Below are 25,288 nucleotides of genomic sequence, written 5' to 3'. Positions count from 1 at the left end.
CGGGGGGGAGCGGGGTAAACTCTTGCCATTTATGGAGGGGATGGTGGGAAGGGGTTAAATTGAATAAAGTTCGGGGGGAAAAGGACGGGATCGGAAGAAATTTTTTTTTTGCAGGTGTGTGGGGTGGGGGGGGAAGGCCGATCAATAAAGTGTGTAAAGTGTACAGTCATTGGTGGGGGGGGGGGTGGAGGAGGGAAGAGGGGTGGAGGGAAAGGCGGTTGGGAGAAGAGATTGAAACTCTTAACAAACCTCTCCCTTTAAATGTTTTTTTTAGGTAAGGTAACTTTAAACATTTAACATTTAAAACATCTGGTGGCGCTGGATGCCATTGCCAGGGATGAAGCACCCGCCCCCTCTACGCCATCGGGGCTGGGCGTGTCGCCCCCTCCATGTAAACAAGCCACTGCGCTAAATATCACGGCAGCTCAGCGGCATCCATCTCGTGTGTGCGCCGTGGTTTTTGAAGATGGGTGGCGAGCTGTAAAATTCAGCCTAATATCTCCTTATGTGGCTCGGTATTATCATTTGTTTTATAACAGTCCTGTGAAACACACATTACGTTAAAGGCGCTATATAAATACAAGGTGATGTTGTTTACTGAAATTTACCATTATATATAATACAAAGAGAACAAACTCAAGTTATTTTCTTTCAATATTTCTATCATAAAACTGTGCTTGGAACGACTAAATAAACACTCTTCAATTAATGTAATAAACTTTGGGAGGACAGGAAAAGGACAAATTCTTATGAAACACTCAGAACAATCTGGTTTATCTGCAGAAGCATGCTTTACTGTATCTGTAGAAACAGCCATTTTCTAATACATTGCAGTTAAAGAGAATACATAACACCAAAACATTAATAAACAAGGGAGTGAAAGGTTATCGGGGGTAGGGGTAACATGGAGAAATCAGTTCAGCCATGAACTTACTCAATGGCGGAGCAGGCTCGAGGGGCCGAGTGGCCTAATCCTGCTCCTAATTCATATGTTAGTATTATAGAAAGCACTGACTATGTGAGCAGACCAAAAGTCCACTTCTCAGTTTTGCAATTTAATGCATATTCAATGGTTCCATAATGCTTATCCTGGACATATATTTTGAAGATATAAACTCATCAGACTATCCTGGTCAGATTGAGGTAAAAGAAAGGGCAACAGGTCAAGGACCAGATGGCTATGAAGAAACATTTGTTTGTGTAGTTCAAGGGGAGAGAAGCAAACATGAAAGAGGAAATAAAGCAATACCTTTGCCACTACTGCACTCCATTGTATACAGGTAATCCATGTAAAAGGCCCCAAAGCGCTGCACACCAGCTATCTCTGTGTATGTCTCCTGCCAACAAAGAAAGACAAATAAAACTTAAGTTCCAAAATGATGGAATTCTGAGATTACAACACTATATGTGAATACCTAGTTGTATTTGCCTAGCCTTTTACACAAAGGCTTATCAGGGAAAGAGAACAAAGGTTATCTAAAGCATTCTCCTATTCAGGTAATGTGACAAATACAGGTTTTGCACAAGAGAGCTATACAATTTGAGTCACCATTTCACCAGTTAATATCTAATTTCAGTTACTTATATGGTCAATAAAGTCACACAAAGTCAAAAAGAAAAAGGAAGCATTCGTAAGGGCTAGAAGGCTGGGAAGAGACGAAGCCCTTGAGGAATATAAAGACAGTAGGAAGGAAGTTAAGCAAGGAGTCAGGAGGGCTAAGAGGGGTCATGAAAAGTCATTGGCAAACAGGATTATGGAGAATCCCAAGGCTTTTTATACATATATAAAGAGCAAGAGGGTAACCAGGGAAAGGGTCGGCCCACTCAAGGACAGAGGAGGGAATCTATGTGTAGAGCCAGAGGAAATGGGCGAGGTACTAAATGAGTACTTAGCATCAGTATTCACCAAAGTGTAGGACTTGGTGGATGATGAGTCTAGGGAAGGGAGTGTAGATAATCTGGGTCATGTCATTATCAAAAAGGAGGTGGTGTTGGGCGTCTTGCAAAGCATTAAGGTAGATAAGTCCCCAGGGCCTCATGGGATCTACCCCAGAATACTGTGGGAGGCAAGGGAAGAAATTGCTGGGGCCTTGACAGAAATCTTTGTATCTTCATTGGCTACAGGTGAGGTCCCAGAGGACTGGAGAATCGCCAATGTTGTTCCTTTGTTTAAGAAGGGTAGCAAGGATAATCCAAGAAATTATAGGCCGGTGAGCCTTAAGTCAGTGGTAGGGAAATTATTAGAGAGGATTCTTCGGGACAGGATTTACTCCCATTTGGAAACAAATGGACTTATTAGCGAGAGGCAGCATGGTTTTGTGAAGGGGTGGTCGTGTCTCACTAACTTGATCGAGTTTTTGAGGAAGTGACGAAGATGATTGGTCAAGGAAGGGCAGTGGATGTTGTCTATGTGGACTTCAATAAAGCCTTTGACAAGGTCCCTCATGTCAGACTGGTGAAGTCACACGGGATCAGAGGTGAGCTGGCAAGATGGATACAGACCTGGCTTGGTCATAGAAGACAGAGAGTAGCAATGGAAGGGTGCTTTTATGAATGGAGGGCTGTGACAAGTGGTGTTCCGCAGGGATCAGTGCTGGTTCCTTTGCTGTTTGTAGTATATATAAATGATTTGGAGGAAATGTAGCTGGTCTGATTAGTAAGTTTGCAGACGACACAAAGTTTGGTGGAGTTGCGGATAGTGATGAGGATTGTCAGAGGATACAGCAGGATATAGATCGGTTGGAGACTTGGGCGGAGAAATGGCAGATGGAGTTTAATCCGGACAAATTCGAGGTAATGCATTTTGGAAGATCTAATCCAGGTGGGAAGTATACAGTAAATGGCAGAACCCTTAAGAGTATTGACAGGCAGAGAGATCTGGGCGTACAGGTCCACAGGTCACTGAAAGTGGCAACGCAGGTGGATAAGGTAGTCAAGAAGGCATACGGCATGCTTGCCTTCATCGGTCGGGGCACAGAGTATAAAAATTGGCAAGTCATGCTGAGAATATTGCGTGCAATTCTGGTCGCCACACTACCAGAAAGACGTGGAGGCTTTGGAGAGGGTACAGAAGAGGTTTACCAGGATGTTGCCTGGTCTGGAGGGCATTAGCTATGAGGAGAGGTTGGATAAACTCGGATTGTTTTCACTGGAACGGCGGAGGTGGAGGGGTGACATGATAGAGGTTTACAAAGTTATGAGTGGCATGGACAGAGTGGATAGTCAGAAGTTTTTTCCCAGGGTGCAAGAGTCAGTTACTAGGGGACATAGGTTTAAGGTGCGAGGGGCAAAGTTTAGAGGGGATGTGCGAGGCAAGTTCTGGACACAGAGGGTGGTGAGTGCCTGGAACTTGCTGCCGGGGGAGGTGGTGCAAGCAGGTACAATAGCGACGTTTAAGAGGCATCTTGACAAATACATGAATAGGATGGGAATAGAGGGATACGGTCCCCAAAAGTGCAGAAGGTTTTGGTTTAGACAGGCATCAAGACCGGCACAGGCTTGGAGGGCCGAATGGCCTGTTCCTGTGCTGTACTTTTCTTTGTTCTAAATTTGTTTTCAAATGTAGCTTGAAACGTTAATAACAGTAATAGTTTGTTGAAGCATGACATTTTTCTGATATATATATTCAAGAATTCAAAAAAAAAATTCGATTATCTTCAAATTTACTCAAAAATATCCACTTAAACGTGCAAATGCTTTCCCCAAATATGAACAATACCTTTTATGGTTTGTGTGTGTTCTGGTCAGCAAAATTATGCTTGCAGAATCCTTAAAAAAAGGTTTTTCCAGCTAGTTCATATTCATGAGAAATACTTTTGAGAAAAAGTCATTCTCTCCTCGTCCTCTCTCTTGTACATACCACACAGTACTCCAAGGCAAAATGCACACCCTTTCAACAGTACACTTTGGGGTGCAGACTGCTGTTGCTCAGCTCAACTTCAAACCGTGTTTGAAAGGTTGGGGATATTTGCATTTTTCAAAAGCTTCATGTACTTGCTGTGCAGAACGTTCAAGTCAACCTAGCTACAGAATACAATATAATGAATCAACTTACACTTTAAGAACATATAGAAACATAGAAAATAGGAGGAGTAGGCCATTCGGCCCTTCGAGCCTGCTCCGCCATTCATTACGATCATGGCTGATCATCCAACTCAGTAACCTGTTCCCGTTTCCCCTCCATATCCTTTGATCCTTTAACCCACAAGCTATATGTAACTCCTTCTTGAAAACATACAATGTTTTGGCCTCAACTGCTTTCTGTGGTAGCGAATTCCACAGGCTCACCACGCTCTGGGTGAAGTCATTTCTCCTCATCTCAGTCCTGAAAGGTTGACCCCGTATCCTTAGACTATGACCCCTGGTTCTGGACTCCCCCACCATTGGGAACATGGTTCCTGCATCGACCCTGTCAAATCCTGTTAGAATTTTATAGGTTTCTAGGAGATCCCCCCTCACTCTTCTGAACTCCAGCGAATATAATCCAACAGACTCAATCTCTCCTCATACGTCAGTCCCGCCATCCCAGGAATCAGTCTGGTAAACCTTTGCTGCACTCTCTCTATATAACAAGAACATCCTTCCTCAGATAAGGAGACCAAAACTGCACACAATATTCCAGGTGTGGCCTCACCAAGGCCCTGTATAACTGCAGCAAGACATCCCTGCTCCTATACTCAAATCCTCTCGCTATGAAGGCCAACATACTATTTGCCATTTTTAACGCCCATTGCACCTGCATGCTTACCTTCAGCAACTGGTGTACGAGAAAACCCAGGTCTCATTGCATATTCCCCTCTCTCAGTTTATAGCCGTTCTGATAATAATCTGTCTTCCTGTTTTTGCCACCAAAGTGGATAACCTCACATTTGTCCATATTATACTGCATCTGCCATGCATTTGCCCGCTTACTCAACTTGTCCAAATCACCCTGAAGCCTCTCTGCATCCTCCTCACAACTGACCCTCCCACCCAGTTTTGTGTCATCTGCAAATTTGGAGATATTACATTTAATTCCCTCACCTAAATCATTAATATATTTTGTGAATAGCTGGGGTATCCCACTAGTCACTGCCTGCCATTCGGAAAAAGACCCATTTATTCCCACTCTTTGTTTCCTGTCTGCCAACCAATTTTCTATCCATCGTAATACACTACCCCCAATCCCATGCGCATTACTTTTACACGCTAATCTCTCATGTGGGACTTTGTTGAAAGTCTTCTGAAAGTCCAAATAAACCACATCTCAAGGCTCCCCCCTCATCAACTCTACTAGTTACATCCTCGAAGAATTTTAGTAGATTTGTCAAGCATGATTTCTCTTTTGTAAATCCATGCTGACTCTGTCCGATTCTACTACTGCGCTCTCAAAATAAGAATTGAAGACTCCACTGAGGTCAATCTGACCAGTCCTGAAGTTACAAAAATACCATACAGAAATTCATCTGTCAAAAAAACTATCCAGCTGTCTAGAATTTGCTGACATGATCTGCCCCACTGTCTCCCTGGGCAATTTACTCCACATTTTCACCAATAATTCCTCTCCCCTTCAGTTTTTCCATGCTCATTGGTAACAGAGTTTGCACGTACGTCAAACAGTTTGTTAGGTTTCAGTTTATCCATCTTCTGTTCTTTTAGCCTCCTTGCCTTGAGAGACAATGGGTAAGCGCCTAGAGGTGGTCAGTGGTTTGTGAAGCAGTGCTTGGAGTGGCTATAAAGGCCAATTCTGCAGTGACAGACTCTTCCACAGGCGCTGCAGATAAAATTGGTTGTCGGGGCTGTTACACAGTTGGCTCTCCCCTTGCGCTTCTGACTTTTTTTCCTGGCAACTGCGAAGTCTCTTCGACTTGCCACTCTTTAGCCCCGCCTTTATGGCTGCCCGCCAGCTCTGGCGATCACTGGCAACTGACTCCCACGACTTGTGGTCAATGTCACAGGACTTCATGTAGCGTTTGCAGACATCTTTGAAGCAGAGACATGGACAGCTGGTGGGTCTGATACCAGTGATGGGTTCGCTGTACAATGCGTCCTTGGGGATCCTGCCATCTTCCATGTCGCTCACATGGCCAAGCCATCTCAAGCGCAGCTGGCTCAGTAGGGTGTATATGCTGGGGATGTTGGCCGCCTCAAGGACTTCTGCGTTGGAGATACGGTCCTGCCACCTGATGCCAAGGATTCTCCGGACACAGCGAAGATGGAATAAGTTGAGACATCGCTTTTGGCTGACATATGGTGTCCAGGCCTCGCTGCCGTAGAGCAAGGTACTGAGGACACAGCCTTGAAACACTCTGACTTTTGTGTTCTGTGTCAGTGCGCCATTTTCCCACACCCTCTTGGCCAGTCTGGACATAGCAGCGGACGACTTTCCCATGCGCTTGTTGAATTCTGCATCGAGAGACAGGTTACTGGTGATGTTGAGCCTAGGTAGATGAACTCTTGAACCAATTCCAGAGCGTGGCCGCCGATATTGATGGATGGAGCATTTCTGACGTCCTGTCCCATGATGTTCGTTTTCTTGAGGCTGATGGTTCGGCCAAATTTGTTGCAGACAGCCGCAATCCTGTCCATGAGACTCTGCAGACATGCTTCTGTGTGGGATGTTAATGCAGCATCGTCAGCAAAGAGGAGTTCCCTGATGAGGACCTTCCGCACTTTGATCTTCGCTTTAAGACGGGCAAGGTTGAACAACCTGCCACCTGATCTTGTGTGGAGGAAAATTCCTTCTTCTGAAGATCTGAACGCATGTGAGAGCAGCAGGGAGAAGAAAATCCCAAACAGTGTAGGTGCGAGAACACAGCCGTGTTTCACGCCGCTCAGGATAGGAAAGGGGTCTGATGAGGCGCCGCTATGCGGAATTGTGCCTTTCATATTGTCATGGAATGAGGTGATGATACCTAGTAGCTTTGGTGGACATCCGATCTTTCCTAGTAGTCTGAAGAGACCACGTCTGCTGACGAGGTCAAAGGCTTTGGTGAGATCTATGAAAGCAACGTAGAGGGGCATCTGTTCTTCGCGGCATTTCTCCTGTAGCTGGCAAAGGGAGAACAGCATGTCTATGGTGTCATGCTCTCATGCTCACATCTCTGTCCTGGGATTGCTGCAGTGTTCCAGTGAACATCAACGCAAGCTCGAGGAACAGCATCTCATCTACCGATTAGGCACACTACAGCCTGCCGGACTGAACATTGAGTTCAATAATTTCAGAGCATGACAGCCCCCCACTTTACTTTCATTTTTAGTCATTTTTAGTTATTTTTTCTTCCTTTTTTTTTACATTCCTTTTTACATTTTTTACAATTTTTTTTTGCATTTATTTCATTTCATCTTAGTTTCTTCAGTTTGCTTACCCACTGTTTTTTTCAGGTTGTTTTTCTTCAGGTTTGCACTTGCTGCTGTTCAATATTCAGTATATTCACACCTAATCTGTACTAATGCTTTGTCTTTCAACACACCATTAACATATTGTTTGCCTTTGCTCCGTGACCTTTTGGTCAGCGATGTGGCCTGGTCCAATCTGCACCTTCTCCTTTGTTATCTCTTGCCCAACCCCCACCTCACTTGTTTATAATCTGTGACTTTTCTAATATTTGTCAGTTCCGAAGAAGGGTCACTGACCCGAAACGTTAACTCTGTTTCTCTTTCCACAGATGCTGCCAGACCTGCTGAGTGAATCCAGCATTTCTTGTTTTTGTTTCAGATTTCCAGCATCCGCAGTATTTTGCTTTTATGTCTATGGTGGATCTCTCTGCTCGAAAGCCGCACTGTGCCTCAGGGTGGACACGCTCAGCCAGCTTCTGAAATCTGTTTAAAATGACTCGAGTGAAGACTTTCCCCACTATGCTGAGCAGGGAGATTCCACGGTAGTTGTTGCAGTCTACACCTTCTTGACTTTTGAACACTTTGTTAATGTCTCCCTTGAGCCTTCCCACCTGCAGTACAAACATTCTCAGTTTTCTTATTCTTTCCTTATAGTATAGGCACCCAATTTTCTTTTACACAATGCCCATGAGCAGAAAGCCATGCATGCAGAGTGTAATTTTTGTATCTTGGAAAAAACAAATCCCTGCACAATTTGCATAGTGAACAACACTCTATATCTTTAAGACCCACCCACTCCATTTTGAATTTGGCAAATGTTTATCACCCAAGGTCCAAAAAAGGTAAAAAGGATGCTCCCAGGCCTCTAACAATCAAACAAGGGGGATGGCAGCAATTTTTTATTTGTTCATGGGATGAGTGCATCACTGGCTAGGCCAGCAATTATTGACCATCCCTAATTGCCCTTGAGAAGGCGCTGGTGAGCTGCAGTCCTTGGGGTGTAGGTACGTCAACAATGCTGTTAGAAAGGAAGTTCCAGGATCTTGACCCAGCGACAGTGAAGGAACGGCGAATTAGTTCCAAGTCAGGATGGTGTGTGGCTTGGAGGAGAACTTGCAGGTGGTGGTGTTCCCATGTATCTGCTGCCCTTGTCCTTCCAAATGGTAGAGGTCACAGGTTTGGAAGGTGCTGTCGAAGGAGCCTTGGTGAGTTGCTGCAGTGTATCTTGTAGATGCTGCCACTGTGCGTCGGTGGTAGAGGGAGTGAATGTTCAAGGTGGTGGATGGTGTGCCAATCATGCGGGCTGCTTTGTCCTGGATGGTGTTGAGCTTCTTGTGTTGTTGGAGCTGCATCCATCCACACAAGTGGAGAGTATTCCATCACACTCCTGACTTGTGCCTTGTAGATGGTGAACAGGCATTGGGGAGACAGGGGGTGAGTTGCTGGCGGCAGAATTCTCAGCCTCTGACCTGCTCTAAGCCACAGTATTTATGTGGCTGGTCCAGTTCAGTATCTGGTCAACGGTAACCCCCAGGATGTTGATAGTGAGGGATTCAGCGATGGTAATGTCATTGAACATCAAGGGGAGATGGTTGGATTTTCTCTTGTTTGAGATCGTCATTGCCTGGCACTTGTGTGTCGCAAATGTCACTTAGCATATTGTGAATGTTACTTGACTAGTAATACAGAAGCCCTAATTGATGCTCCGGAGATATGCACTCAAGTCCCACCATGGCAGCTGTAGGAATTTAAATTCAATTAATTAATATATAGAGTCATAGAGTTATACAGCACAGAAACAGGCCCTTTGGCCCTACGCGCCTGCGCCAACCATCAAGCACCCGTGCTAAAAAAATCCCATTTCCCCGCACTTGGCCCGTAGCCTTGTATGTTATGGCGTTTCAAGTGCTCATCTAAATACTTCTTGAACGTCGTGAGTGTTCCTGCCTCTACCACCTCTTCAGGCAGTGTGTTCCAGATTCCAACCACCCTCTGGGTGAAAAAATTCTTCCTCAACTCCCCTCTAAACCTCCTGCCCCTTACCTTAAATCTATGCCCCCTAGTCACTGACCTCTCTGCTAAGGGAAAAAGTTTCTTCCTTTCTATTCTATCAATACCTCAATCAGGTCCCCCTTCAGCCTTCTCTGCTCTAAGGAAAACAACCCCAGCCTATCCAATCGGTCTTCATAACTGAAATGCTCCAGCCCAGGCAACATCCTGGTGAATCTCCTCTGCAACCTCTCCATTGCAATCACATCCTTCCTATAGTGTGGTGACCAGAACTGTACACAGTACTCCAGCTGTGGCCTAACCAGCGTTTTATACAGCTCCATCATAATCTCCTTGCTCTTATATTCTATGCCTCGGCAAGGCAAGTATCCCATATGCCTTCCTAACTACCTTATCTACTTGTGCTGCTGCCTTCAGTGATCTATGGACAAGCACCCCAAGGTCCCTCTTACCCTCTGTACTCCCTTGGGTCCTACCATCCATTGTATATTCCATTGCCTTGTTAGACCTCCCAAAGTGCATCACCTCACACTTCTCAGGAATAAAATGCTAGTCTCATTAATAATGAGGCTCCAGACTCACAACAATGTGGTTGACTCTTAACTGCCCTCTGAAATGGCCCAACAAGCCACTCAGTTGTATCAAACTCCACCTTCTCAAGGGCAATCAGTGATGGGCAACAAATGCTGGCTGAGCCAGCAACACTCACATCCCAAGAAAGAATAAAAACAACAAGGGTGACCTGGTGGTGACTTTCCTTCTATTTTCTCTTCCCAGTGCGTGGGCGGCAGGGTAAGAGGAGAACATCTGGTCTCTGTTGAGTATCGCCACAACGACATAGTAGAAATTAGTAACTCACATTATGCACTAATCCATGCCCTTGAGCTTAAAGAATTCTAACACAGGATTTAAATACTTTTAACCAAACAATAGAAAATGACCAGACTACTTTGCTGAGCTCTAGATAACAGGTTTTTTGTTTTAGAAACTATTTCCATGCCATCATAATATTGACTGTAAATATTAATTTCAGAAGGCTTCTGATAAGGTTTCACGGGTGAGACTTCTATTTACAGTATCGTACAGTCAGCTATTGGAGTCATGTTATTCATTAGCAAGAATTGGATGTAGAAATGAAATACGCAGGTTAACTTTGAAGACAACATTGAGAGAAAAGCAGAGGTTGCAGTTTGTGATTCACAGGAAGATTTGGACAGATTATGCAATTGGGAAAACAAGTGGCAAATTAAACTGAAGCAAGTAACACCAGCTTTTTTAAAAATTCATTCAGGAAATGTGGGCATCACTGGCAAGGTCAGCATTTACTGCCTATCCCTAATTGCCCTTGGGAAGGTGGTGATGAGCTGCCTTCTTGAATACAACTAAGTAGCTTGCTAGGTCATTTCAGAGGGCAGTTAAGAGTCAACCACATTGCTGCAGGTTGCAGCCACATTTAGGCTAGACTAGGCAAGGATAGCGGATTTCCTTCCTTAAAAAGGATATCGGTGAACCAGATGGGTTTTTTCAACAATCCAGAAGTCTCTTGGTCACCATTAAAGACACTGGCTCTTTGTTCCAGCTTTTTGTGTCGCATTATTTAGTTATGCCACACATTACAATCGACTGACAGGAGAAAGCTCTCCTCTCCCAGCAGATTTTTTTTTTGGCAGCAAGGGCAGCAGCATTCATTTTCTTTCCAAAACATTAAACAGAATCTGCAATAATCTGTTAAGCACCCAGAAGATCGAACTGACCACTTTTGAACACAATCTGACATTGGGCCAAATGGCCTCCTTTTGTGCCGTAAATTTCTATGATTCTATGGACTGCAATCATACTTCAAGCCAAGTGGTGTGAAGGTGGGAGACGAGATTGAAAAGATACAGAGTATACTCTTTGCGATTCATCATTTATAAACTTAAACATTCTCAAAGATGTTAAATGAGTACTTTGCCACCGTTTTCACAGAATCATATGACCGTAGCAATGAAAGGGTGGAAGAGGAGAAGGTGGAGCAATTAGATAGGGCATCCATAGATACAGAAAGATTGGTGGGTAATTTTAAGTGGAAAAAGCATGAGGGACTGATTACTCGCATTGTGGAATGTTGAGGAAACAGCAGAGGCTTTGACCATAGTTTTTCAAACATCCTTGGATATGGAGTTGTACCTGGGGTTGCCAAACTGTCCAAGAAGAGAGAAAGAGATAAAACAGGTAACTACAGACCAGTAAACAATGGGTAAGAATTTAATCATCATAATATCGCATCAAATTAATATTCACCTACTAAGACAAAGGACAGCTGGCATGAACTGTACAAGGCTAGTCACGTCTGTCAGATTTAATTAAGTTCACTGGAGAAACACAGTAGCACCGCAGCCTCACAGCTCCAGCGACCCGGGTTCAGTTCTGGGTACTGCCTATGCGGAGTTTGCAAGTTCTCCCTGTGACTGCGTGGGTTTCCGCCGGATGCTCCGGGTTCCTCCCACAGCCAAAGACTTGCAGGTTGATAAGTAAATTGGCCATTGTAAATTGCCCCTAGTGTAGGTAGGTGACAGGAGAAGTGAGGGAAGGTGGGGATGTGGTGAGGAATATGGGATTAATGAAGGATTAGTATAAATGGGTGGTTGATGTTCAGCACAGATTCAGTGGGCCGAAGGGCCTGTTTCAGTGCTGTATCTCTCTGTGACTGCATGAAAAGGCAAATGCAATACACGTTGTGCATATGAATTTTGTAAATGCCTTTTATATGGTGCTGCATAGGAATTTTGGTGATAAAGTTCAAGTACATGCTATCGTAAGGTGCATAGCAGCATAAATAGGAGACTGATAATGAGTAAAAGCAGAGACGAGTGGTTAATGGTTGTTTTTCAGTCTGAAGGAATGTAAAAGCGGGATCCCCCAGGTGTCAGTACTGGGACAAGAGAATATAATTTATAATACAATAAAAATAACATTGTAAAAGAGAGCATGGTTAAGTGTGAAGAGGATTATAAGTGACCTCAGGCAGTTAGCTATCAGATTAAATTTGATGCAGAGAAATAGGAGATGATACGATTTGGGAGGAAGAATAAGCAAAGGACATACACACTAAATGGTAAGATACACATATCTTTACAAGTGGGAGGACAAGATGATACAGCTGCCAAAAAAATTAAATTATAGGATTTAATGATAAACTTGCATAAATTATTTAGGTTACAGTTCAGACCTCATGTCCAATTTTGGGCACCTTACTTTAGAAAGGGGATCACTGCCATTGACAGGGGACAGAAGAAATTCACTAAACAATCCTAACAATGAGAAGCATCAGTTATGAACAGACTAAAGAACTGCGGGTCTTTTCATGACAACAAGAAAGGTTAAGAGTAGATCTGATACAAGTATTAAAAATTGGTTTTGATGAGGTAAATCAGTAAAAGCTATTTGCAGTGGCTGAGCAGGTAACTAGAGGGCAAATAACGTACACAGATAAAGTGTTGCAAGCTTTCATTCTTAAATCATTCTGAACTGAAACTTTAGCATTCAGTCTGCATTCATAACAGTGACTCATGGGGTATTTAAAGATTTACCATAAAATCCAGTTCCTTGGACACACCAGATATTTAAAAAAAATCAGAACTGCAGGTACAGTGTAGCCTTTAATTTTAAAAAATGCAAATGTGGTGTATATGTCAAGCTCCCTGCTGGTGTTATCCTTAATTTTGAAAGTTGTCTATTGAGCAATTTGTGGTCTTCCCTGAAAAATGCAAAAAAAAAACCCAAACTTTCTGCCTCCATATTTGCATCTCACATTTTCATGTGCCAGATGTGTCAGTAAAACAGAAAATGCGGAAACACTTAGCAGGTCAGGCAGCATCTGTTGAGAGAGGAATGTAAGATTACATTTCAGGTAGATGACTTGGAGCCCAATTCTGACGAAATGTCATTTATCTGACACATTTATCCTCGCTCCATAGATGTTGCCAGACCTGCTGAGTGTTTCCAGCAATTTTTTGGTTTAATTTTTCAGCTTTCCAACATCTGCAGTATTTAGCTTTGTGCCAGATGCATCGGTTTGCCTTTGTCAGTTTTCATGAGATCAGGACTCTTTTGAGACTAAAATATTGCTAACGCTGCATCTATATCATGGAACTGAATGTACAATTATTTTAACCCCATTCCAGAATTTTGTATCTCGATAAAGTACCCAGATTCCAGGCTTTTAATGAAAGAATCATGGCCAGTATCCACAATAATAGAAACACTGGGACAGTTCCACTGACAGATATAGTCCTTGCTCCAGAATAAACGGTGGGTCAGCGAAAGCATAATAGAACAAAAAAAAATCAACTTAGAGAGTAGTATTTTTAAGAACAGTACAAATGGTGAATACAAAAACAGGATTGAACAGGCTGGGGCTCTTTTCTCCAGCAAAGAGAAGACTTGAGTGACTTGATAGAGGTCTTTAAGATTATGAAAATAATTGGTAGGGTACACAGAGAGAAGCTAATTCCACTTACAAGGGAGACCAATCTAGGGCCCATAAATACAAGACAGACATCAATAAATCTGAGATATTTAGGAGAAACTTCTTTACCCACAAAATGATTAGAACGTGGAGCTCACTACCACATTGAAAATTTGAGGTCAATCGCATAGATACATTTAAGGGGAAGCTAGATAAGTACATGAGAGAAAAAGGAAGAGGATGTGTTGATGGAGGTAGATGAGGCAGGGTAGGAGGCTCATGTGAAGCATAAAAACCTGGACATGGACCTGTGGTGGCTGGAAATACTTAGTAAAAATAAGTAGAAATGGTAGACACAGTAGAGAGAGAGAGAGAATTGGGCCGAGCAGAAGCAATTTTTTTTTAAAAAAAAGGTAACTTTTTAAAGTTAATAAAGTAATAAAGATACTTCTGGCACCTCAGTAGTATAATTATTGCTGTAATCTCAGTGAACTTTCAGTTCCACTGCCTGGATGCTGAAATCTTAATAAAGTTTGGACAAGGATACAGAATTCCTTGGCATTCTTAACATATTACAACACTTAAGGTAACCTCCAAGTATATGGCACAAATTTAGGGGAGGATCCACCAAAGCCACCTCTGTTTGATTAGTGCCAACACATTTGGGAGCTCTGCCTTTGCAACGATTGCCACATTCGTGATTTTGTCCTCCCATGATATACCCACAATGTGCCCCAGCAAATATGGAAATTATTGAGCTTCTTTTTCTGGTAGTCGCCCATGTTTCACAGCCACACAGCAAGATGCTGAGAACACAGTCCTTATAAACTATCAGCTTGGTCCTAAGGGTCAGCTTAGTGTTATCCCATGCACGTTTTGCGAGTTGGCTAAAGGTGGTAGCTGCTTTCCCTGTGCGTGCATCGAGCCCTGCATTAAGGGACAGATTGTCAGTCACTGTGGACCCAAGGGAGCAGAATTTGCCAGCCACTTCCAGTGGGGTGTTATTTAGTGTGATCAGGGGTGGAGATGCAACACCTTGTCCCATGACTACTGTTGTCTTGACTTTTTTAGTCAAGGAGAACAAATTACAGACATGGGAGAGACACATCTGCAGGATGGAAGATGGTCACATACCCAAGTACTTGCTGTAGGTGAGGTAGCCGGGGCCAGACAACCAGTGGAGCGCCCAAAGCTCCACTTCAAGGATTCTTGCAAGTGTGACATGAGACCCTCAGTGTTGACTATCGCACCTGAAAGGAGGAAATGGCGACACATCCTGTGGACTGGTGTGCAGTACCACGATGACCAGTTGCTACAGCAGCTTGGCAACAGGCGCCATCGTCAAAAACAACAACTCAAGAGTGTCGCTTAGCAGCTTCACGTGCAGCACTTGTGGCAGAACCTGCCTCTCAAGGATTGGCTTTCACAGCCATCAGCAAAGGTGCACCAAGAGAAGACACCCCACCTAAATGTTTTGTTTACTACGTGTCCATCATCTTTTGTAGATGGAAGGATACCAGCCAACCTAGGGGAGGAAAGGTCACAGTGACCAAATGGCTGTAGGTTTCTATTATATCCATTCATATATATTCCTGGGATGTACTCTGCGCTTTACTAAAGAGTGGTAACCTGCACGTGCACCGGTAACTCCCCCTCCATACTCAGGTAATGCATTATACACACAGTGCGTAGTCGATGGATTTACATTAATCAATGACTACTCTTCATTTTCATACTAATGAACTAGCTTTGTAAGCTAGTTCTGCAAAAATCTTGAGTTGGTCTTCTTTCAAATTGTCTAAATCTGTTATATCACAGTATTTGTTTTTTTTTGAAAATGTGAGTATTTTCTAAGTCAGAGACATGTGTCTTTAAAACAAGACACATGAGGTTTTTTTTCTCTTATGATACAGATCAGCCATGTTCTAACTGAATTGCAGAACAGGCTCAACAGGCTGAATGACCTATTCCTGTTCCCATGTATTTTTTAATTTGTCCCTCACTGGAAAGTCAGAATCAGCCATGTTGTCAGCTTGAGTACGGCACACTTGCCATACTTGACGTTTCCAGCATATGTTTCTCAAAATGGTGTTCTGCTAAGTTGCATATTCATGTGACTTTGCCAGCGCACCATTACAAGTATTCCCGTGTTCACACTGTAGCATGGCTGCATGCCTTCCAGCGCACCACAATTAGTCTCAGTGCCCAAAGTCTTGAAGAGTCCTGAACAAATCCTTCAATACAAAACCAAATCAGTCCAGTGGTGATAAGGAAACCATTGTTGACTGTTGTATAAACCCATCTAGTTCACTAATGTCCTTTAGGGAAGGAAATCTGCTGTCATTACCTGGTCTGACCTACATATGACTCCAGACCCACAGCAATGTGGTTGACTCTTAAATGCCCTTTGAAATGGCCTAACAAGCTACTCATTTGTATCAAACCGCGACACAATCAAAGAGAAGGAATTAAACCAGACAGACCACCCGGCATTGACCTAGGCACTGGAAACAACAATGGCAACCCAACCCTGTCGACCCTACAAAGTCCTCCTTAATAACATCTGGGGGATTGTGCCAAAATTGGGAGAGTTGTGCTACAGATTAGTAAAGCAACAACCTGACATACATAGTCTCACAGAATCATACCATGCAGACAATGTCCCACCAGCAGGACAGACCCACCGGAGGTGGTGGCACAGTGAGATACAGTCGCGAGGGAGTTGCCCTGGGAGTCCTCAACATTGACTCCAGACCCCATAAAGTCTCATGGCATCAGGTCTAACATGCGTAAGGCAACCTTCTGCTGATTACCAACTACCGCCCCCCCACCCCACCCCCCACCTCGGCTGATGAATCAGTGCTTCTTCACGTAGATCAATTGGAAGAAGCACTGAGGGTAGCAAGGGCACAAAAGGGTAGGGGACTTCAATGTCCACCACCAAGACTGGCTTGGTAGCACCACTACTGACCGAGCTGGCAGAGTCCTAAAGGTCATAGCTGCTAGACTGGGTCTGCGGAAGGTGGTGAGTGAACCAACAAGAGGGAAAAATCTACTTGACCCCGTCCTCGCCAATCTACCTGTCACAATTGCATTGGCAGCAGTGACCGCACACAGTCCTTGTGGAGACAAAGTCCCGTCTTCACACTGAGGGTATCACCACGGCACTACCACCATGCTAAATGGGATAGACTTGGAGCAGATCTCGCAACTCAAAACTGGGCATCTATGAGGTGCTGTGGGTCATCAGCAGCAGCAGAATTGTACTCAACCACAATCAGTAACCTCATAGCCCAGCATATCCCCCAACTCTACCATTACCAAACCAGGGTTCAATGAAGAGTGCAGGAGGGCATGCCAGGAGCAGCACCAGGCATACCTAAAAATGAGGTGTCAGCCTGCTAAAACTACAACACAGGACTACTTGCATGCCAAACAACAGAAGCAGCATGCGGTAGACAGGGTTAAGTGATCGCACAACCAATGGATCAGATGCAAGCTCTGCAGTCCTGCCACATCCAGTCGGGAATGGTGGTGGACAACAGAACAACTGACAGGAGGAGGAGGCTCCACAAATATCCCCATCCTCTACGATGGGGGAGCCCAGCACACATCAGTGCAAAAGACAAGGCTGAAGCATTTGCATCCACCTTTAGCCAAAAATGCCGAGTGGATGATCCATCTTGGCCTCCTCCCAAGGACCCCAGCATCACAGATGCTGGTCTTCAGCCAATTCGATTCACTCCATGTGATATCAAGAAACAGCTGAAGGCACTGAATACTGCAAAGGCTATGGGCCCTAACAACATTCCAGCAATAGTGCTGAAGACTTGTGCTCCAGAACTTGCCGTGCCCCTAGCAAAGTTGTTCCGGTACAGCTACAACACTGGAGTCTACTCGGAAATGTGGAAAATTGCCCAGGTGTGTCCTGTGCACAAAAAGCAACACAAATTCAACCCGGCCAATGACTGCCCTATCAGTCTACTCCCGATCATCAGCAAAGTGATGGAAGAGGTTGTCAACATGCTATCAAGCAGCACTTGCTCGACAATAACCTGCGCGCTGATGCTCAGTTTGGGTTCCGCCAGGGCCACTCAGCTCCTGACCTCAATAAGGCCTTGATCCAAACATGGAGAGAAGAATTGAACTCCAGAGGTGAGGTGAGAGTGACTGGCCTTGACATCAAGGCAGCATTTGACAGAGTATGGCATCAAGGAGCCCTAGCAAAGCTGGAGTCAATGGGAATCAGGGGGAAAACTCTCCACTGGTTCAAGTTATACCTAGCACAAAGGAAGATGGTCAATTGCTTTGTCATGGATGGTGTCTTATTTCTTGAGTGTTGTTGGAGCTGCACTCATCCTGGCAAGTGGAGAGTATTCCATCACACTTGTGCCATGTAGATGGCATACTGGCTTTGGGGAGTCAGGAGGTGAGTTACTCGCCGCAGAATTTCCAGCTTATGACCTGCTCTTAGAGCCACAGTATTTATATGGTTGGTCCAGTTAGATTTATAGAGTCATAGAGAGATACAGCACCGAAACAGGCCCTTCGGCCCACCGTGTCCGTGCCGACTGTCAACCACCCATTTATACTAAGCCTACATTAATCCCATTTTTCCCTCTCACATTCCCACCTTCCCTCAATTCTCTTACCACCTACCGACACGAGAGGCAATTTTTTTTTTACAATGGCCTATTTACCTATCAACCTGCAAGTCTTTGGCATGTGGGAGGAAACCGGAGCACCCGGAGGAAACCCACGCGGTCACAGGGAGAACTTGCAAACTCTGCATAGGCAGTACCCAGAACCGAACCCGGGTCGCTGGAGCTGTGAGGCTGCGGTACTAGCCACCTTATGGTCAATTGTAACCCCTAAGATGGTGGGGAATTCAGTGATGGTTATGCTGTTGAATGTCATGGGGAGATGGTTAGATACTCTCTTGTTGGAGATAGTTATTGCCTTGCACTTGTGTGCAACGAATGTTATTTGCCACTTTGCAGCTCAAGCCTGAATGTTGTCCAGGTCTTGCTACATGCAGGCATGGACTGCTTCAGCATCTGAGGACTTGCCAATGGTACTGAATACACGCAATGATCACCGAACATCCCCACTTCTAACCTTATGTTGGAGGAAAAATCGTTGATGAAGCAGCTGAAGATAGTTTTGCCTAGGATACTACCCTGAGGAACTGCTGCAGTGATCTTCTGGGACTGAGATGATTGGCCACCAACAACCACAACCATCTTCCTTTGTGCAAGATATGACTTCAACCACTGGACACTTTTCCCCGATTCTCATTGACTTCAATTTTGCTAGGGCTCCTTGATGCTGCCTTGATGTCAAGGGCAATCACTCTCACCTCTCCTCTGGAATTTAGCTTTTACGTCCATGTTTAAACCAAAGCTGTAATGAGGTCTGGAGCAGAGTGGCCCTGGCTGAACCCAAACTGAACATCGCTGAGCAGCTTGTGGCTGAGTAAGTGCCGTTTGATAGCACTGTCGACTACACCTTACATCACTTGCTGATGATTGAGAAGAGACTGATGGGGTGGCAATTGTCAGATTGGATTTGTCCTGCTTTTTGTGAACAGGAAAAACCTGGGAAATGTAATTAACATTAGCAACCATTGTAAGCAATATATTTTCTATTTAACTCAAGGATTGGTTTGGAATTTGAGATGTTATTAGTTGTCCCTATATGCACAGCCAACATAAATTAAGCCAACAATATTTGTTACTTATTTAGGTATCCTTGGCGTTCTTCCATTGGCATTATTGTCTGAGGAACATTATTAAGTCCAGATCAAGCCAGAAAATCAAATTAAATTCAAATTAACATAGTCAGAACAAAGTGACAATATTGCTTTTCCACAATTGAACCATGCAGGGAATTAATTTCACCGAACCTGTGTAGCCTAACACAGCAAATATTGAAAGCACTTATTTCTGAAGATTTCACAAAATCTTAGAAATATTCCATGATATATTTTAAAATAGGACCTTTGGAAAATAAATTCTCCCAGTTTACTAATTAGTTTTAGTAATGATCTGACCTTGTGCTGGGCAGCATCCAAAATAAACTCAGCCCTGACTCCATTATTTTCTGGACTTCGGTAATCGAACAGGGAATTGGTGAGGTATGTTAATCCTTTGCTGTTCAGACTTTCACCGCAACTGAAGAAACAGGCTTCCTTCAAAACAAAGTGATATGATTGTTAGGTTTAAATGTAAAAAGGCAATAAAAAAATAATTTCTATGCATGTATCTCATAAATATATAAGTAAAAATGTCTGAGTTCACTGTAATTCATTACTTAAAGAAATAAGCTTTTAATTTTTTTTTTAAAACAGTTTGCATCCATTCACCAAAATGCCACACTATTATTTTTCCTTTTTAGGCTTAAATGTCCAAACGATAGAAGCTGAAGTAGAACTTCTATTATGTATGAATGAAGATGAATTTGAACCAATACTTGACACTCATAATTAATAATTCTGTTTCTCCAAAAAAAATTGGTACAATTGGCACAAGAAAGCAAGGGACAAGAATTTGCCGGGAAAAAGCAGCAAGTTTAATGGCACTCATCGTGAATAATGTGCAAAATGCCCAGCAACCTGGGAAAAGAGCCTCCCAGTGAATTGCCACAAGATGCTTGTCAATTTGTGTCACCCCGCCTTTAGCTTTGCATCGCGTCCTTACCCTCCCTGTTATTTTTAAGAGCTTGCTGGATTTGTACATTAATGGCCTGTTAAAGCCACCACAGAAAGTCTGGGCTGGCAATTGAAAGCATAAATAACAATGTGATGATTGTTAATCATTGCCATTCAACTTCTCTGGCCCAGAAACTAAACAATTGAAACTGTGAAGTCTCATTCCTTCAGGTAGTGAATTGTTGAAGATTTCAAAAATGTCACATTTTGGGTGTTTTTTTTTTAATTTTTCTATTCTTTCATGGGATATTAGCATTGCTGGCAAGGGCAGCATTTGTTGCCCATTCCTAATTGCCCTTGAGAATGTGCTGCAGAGCCGCCTTCTTGAACCGCTGCAGTCCATCTCGTGTACGTACACCCACAATGCTGTTAGGAAGGGAGTTCCAGGTTTCAACAAAAGTGAAGGAATACTAATATAGGTTCAAGTCAGGATGATGTGTGGCTTGGAGGGGCACTTGCAAGTGGTGGCATTCCCATGCATCTGCTTGTCCTTATTTGTGGTAGATATCACTGGTTTCGAAGGTGCTGCCAAAGAAGCCTTGACGAGCTGCTTCAGTGCATTTGTAGATGACACTCACTGCTGCCAGTGTGTAAAGGGGCAGAGGGAGTGAATGTTGAAGGTGGTAAATGGGGTGCCAATCCAACGGGCTGCTTGGATAGTGTGAAGCTGAGCGTTCTTGGAGCTGTACTCATCCAGGCAAGTGAAGTATATTCCATCAAACTCCTGACTTGTGCCAGGTGGATGGTGGACAGGCTTTGGGGAGTCAGGAGGCAAGTATTTATCGCAGAATTCCCAGCCTCTGACCTGTTCTTGTCGCCACACTATTTATATGGCTGTTCCAGCTAAGTTCCCGGTTAATGTTAACACCCAGGATGTTCATGATGGGGAATTCAGTGACGGTAATACTTTTCAATGTCTTGGGGAGATGGTTAGGTTCTCTCTTCTACAAGATGGTTATAGCCTGGCACTTGTGAGATGCAAATGTTACTTGCCACTTATCAGCCCAAGCCTGAATATTGTCCAGGTCTTGCTGCATGTGGATACAGACTGCTTCAGTATCTGAGGAGTAATAGTACTGAACATTGTACAAGCAAACATCCCCAATTCTGACATTATGATAGAAGGAAGGTCATTGATGAAACAACTGAAGATGATTGGGCCTCAGACACAACCCTGAGGAACTCTTACAGTGAAGTCCTGGAGCTCAGATGATTGGCCTGTAACAACCGCAACCATCTTCCTTTGTGCTAGATATGACTTAACCAGTGGAAAGTTTTCCCATGATTCCCACTGACTTGAATTTTGCTATGGCTCCTTGATGCCACCTGGTCAAATGTTGCCTTGATTTCAAAGGCGGTCACTCTCACTTCACCTCTGGAATTCAGCTACTTTGTCCATGCTTGGACCAAGGCTGTAATGAGGCCTGTCATCACTTTGCTGATGATTTTTTTTTCATTCGTTCATGGGCGTCGCTAATTAGGCCAGCGTTTTTGCCCATCCCCAATTGCCCTTGAATGGAGTGGCTTGCTCGGCCATTTCAGAGGGCATTTATGAGTCAACCACATTGCTGTAGGTTTGGCGTCACATGCAGGCCAGATCAGGTAAGGACAACAGATTTCCTTCCCTAAAGAACGTTAGTGAACCAGATGGGTTTTTACAACAATCGACAATGGTTTCATGGTCACCCTTAGACTAGCTTTTTAATTCCAGATTTTTTTTATTAATTGAATTCAAATTTCACCATCTGCTGTGGCGGGATTCAGACTTATGCCCCAGATCATTATCATGAGCCTCTGGATTACTAGTCCAGTGACATTACCACTACACCACTGCCTCTGATGGGACGATATTTGGCCAGATTTGAATTTGTCCTGCTTTTTGTGGACAGCACACACCTGGGCAAATTTCTACATTGTTGGGTAGTTGCCTGTGTTGTAGCTGTACTGGAAGAAATTGGCTAGAGGCGCAGCTAGTTCTCAAGCACACGTCTTCAGTACTACAGCTGGGATGCCGTCAGGACCCATAGCTTCTGCTGTATCCAATGCTTTCAGCCGTTTCTTGATATCACGTGGAGTGAACAGGATTAGCTGAAGTCTGGCATCGATGATGTTGGGTCCTTAAGAGGAGGCCGAGATGCATCATACACTTGGCTCTTCTGGCTAAAGATAGTCGCAAATGCGTCAGTCTTGACATTTGCACTGACGCACTAGGTTGTCCCATCATTGAGGATGGGGGTGTTCGTGACACCTCCTCCTCCGGTTAGTTGTTCAATTGTTTACCACCGTTCACAACTGGGCGTAGCTACGAATATACAAATTAGGAGCAGAAGTAGGCCACTCGGCCCCTCAACCCTGCTCCACCATTCAACAAGATCATGGCTGATCTGATTGTAACCTCAACTCCACATTCCCGCCTACACCTGATAACCTTTCATCCCCTTGCTTATCAAGAATCTATCTGCCTCTGCCTTAAAAACATTCAAAGCCTCTGCTTCCACCATCTTTTGAGGAAGAGCCTTCCAAAAACTCACGACTCAGAGAAAAAAAATTCTCATCTCTGTCTTAAATGGGCAACCCCTTATTTTTAAACAGTGACCCCCAGTTCTAGATTCTCCCATGAGAGGAAACATCCTTTCCACATCCACCCTGTCAAGACCCCTTAGAATCTTAGATGTTTCAATCAAGTCGCCTCTTACTCTTCTAAATTCCAGCAAATACAAGCCTAGCCTGTCCAACCTTTTCTCAGAAGACAACCCGCCCATTCCAAATATCAGTCTAGTAAACCTTCTTTGAACTGCTTCCAATGCATTTACATCCTTCCTTAAATAAGGAGACCAATACTCTACACAGTACTGCAGATGTGGTCTCACCAATGCCCTGTATAAGTGAAGCATAAGCTCTCTACTTTTGTATTCAATTCCCCTCACAATTAACAATAACATGCTATTAGCTTTCCTAATTCTTTGATGAACCTGCATATTAACCTTTTGCAATTCATGCACTATGACACCCAGATCCCTCTGCATTTCAGAGCTCTGCAATCTCACACCATTTAGATAATATGCTTCTTTTTTATTCTTCCTGCCAAAGTGGACAATTTCACATTTTCCCACATTATACTCCATTTGCCAGATCTTTGCCCACTCAGCCTATCTATATCCCTTTGTGGCCTCCTTATGTCCTCTTCACAAGTTACTTTCCTACCTATCTTTGTGTCATCAGAAAATTTAGCAACCATACCTTCAGTCCTTTCATTTAAGTCATTTGTATAAATTGTAAAAAGTTGAGGCCCCAGCACAGATCCCTGTGGCACACCACTCGTTACATCTTGCCAACCAGAAAATTACCCATTTATGCCTACTCTCTGTTTCCTGTCAGCTAGTTAATCTTCAATCCATGCCAATATGTTACCCAATACACCATGATCTTTTATTTTCAACAATCACCTTTGATGTGGCACCTTATCAAATGCCTTCTGGAAATCGAAATACAGTACATCTACCGGTTCCCCTTTATCCACAGCAAATGTTACTTCTTCAAATAACTCCAATAAATTGGTTGAACATGATTTCCCTTGTTGACTCTGCCTGATTAGCTTGAATTTTTCTACGTACCCTGCTATAATGTCTTTAATAATAGCTTCTAACATTTTCCCCATGACAGATGTTGTTATCTGGACTGTGGTTTCCCGCTTTCTGTCTCCCTCCCTTTTTGAATAAAGGAGTTACTTTCGCTATTTTCCAATCTAATGGAACCTTCCCGAATCGAGGGAATTTTGGAAAATTAAAACCAACGCATCAACTGTCTCACTAGCCACCTCTTTTAAGATGCTAGGATGAAGTCCATCAGGACCCGGGACATGTCAGCTCGCAGCTCCAACAATTTGCTCAGTACCACTACCCTGGTGATTGTAATTTTCTTCAATTCCTCCCTCCCTTCCAGTTCCTCATTTACAGCTATTTCTGCAATGTTACTTGTCTCCTCAATAGTGAAGACCGCTGCAAAATACCAGTTCAAATCTGCCATCTCCTTATTTTCCATTATTAATTCCCCAAAGCTCACTTTGTTAACTCTTTTCTTTGTTAAATATCTATACAAACTCTTACCATCTGTTTTTATATTTCTAACTAACTTACTCTCGTACTCTAATTTGTCCTTCCTTGTTAACCTTTCAGTCATCCTTTGCTATTTTTAAAATTCTGTCCAATCATCTGACCTGCCACCCATATTTGCGCAATTATATTTTTCTTTAAGTTTAAAACTATCTTTAACTTTTTTAGTTAACCAAGGATGGTGGTTCCTCCCCTTAGAATTTTTCTTCCTCATTGGAATGTATATATTATGTGTATTATGAAATATCCCCTTAAATGTCTGCCACTGCATTTCTATTGACCTATCCCTTAACCTAATTTGCCATTTCACTTTAGCTAACTCTGCTTTCATGCCCTCATAATTGCCCTTATTTAAGTTTAAAATACTAGCCTTAAACCCAATCTTCTCTCCCTCAAACTGAATCTAAAATTCAATCATATTATGATTCCTGCTGCATCGGGGCGCTTTCACTATGTGGTCACCAATTAATGCTATTTTGTTGTACAATATCAGGTCTAATATAGCCTGCTCTCTGGTTGGCTCCAAATGTGCTCCAAGAAACTATCCCAAAAACATTCTATGAACCCCTCATCTTGGCTATCTTTGCTCATCTGATTTTTCCAGTCGAAATGTAGATTAAAATCCCCCATGATTATCACCGTACCTTCTGACGAGCACCCATTATTTCTTCCTTTGTACCCCTCCTACCG

At 43.5% G+C, this 25,288-nt stretch overlaps 1 protein-coding gene across 11 annotated transcripts in view; it reads right to left on the bottom strand.

Annotated features, from left to right (window-relative positions):
• LOC137369760 (intermembrane lipid transfer protein VPS13B-like) overlaps positions 1-25,288 on the bottom strand; it is a 1,379,747-nt gene that overhangs the window by 1,102,264 nt on the left and 252,195 nt on the right. For all 11 annotated transcript variants that reach the window (XM_068031175.1, XM_068031176.1, XM_068031177.1 and 8 more), the window contains exons 11-12: positions 19,830-19,967; positions 1,250-1,337 (exon numbers count right to left, since the gene is read on the bottom strand). In XM_068031175.1, the coding sequence (XP_067887276.1) occupies positions 1,250-1,337; positions 19,830-19,967 (226 nt within the window). The remainder of the gene's footprint in view (positions 1-1,249; positions 1,338-19,829; positions 19,968-25,288) is intronic.

Source organism: Heterodontus francisci, chromosome 5, assembly GCF_036365525.1.
Source record: "Heterodontus francisci isolate sHetFra1 chromosome 5, sHetFra1.hap1, whole genome shotgun sequence".
In the NCBI taxonomy this organism is placed as follows: Eukaryota; Metazoa; Chordata; class Chondrichthyes; order Heterodontiformes; family Heterodontidae; genus Heterodontus; species Heterodontus francisci.
The sequence above is the reverse complement of the archived record's forward strand: the minus strand, read 5'-3'. Positions and strand labels throughout refer to the sequence as shown.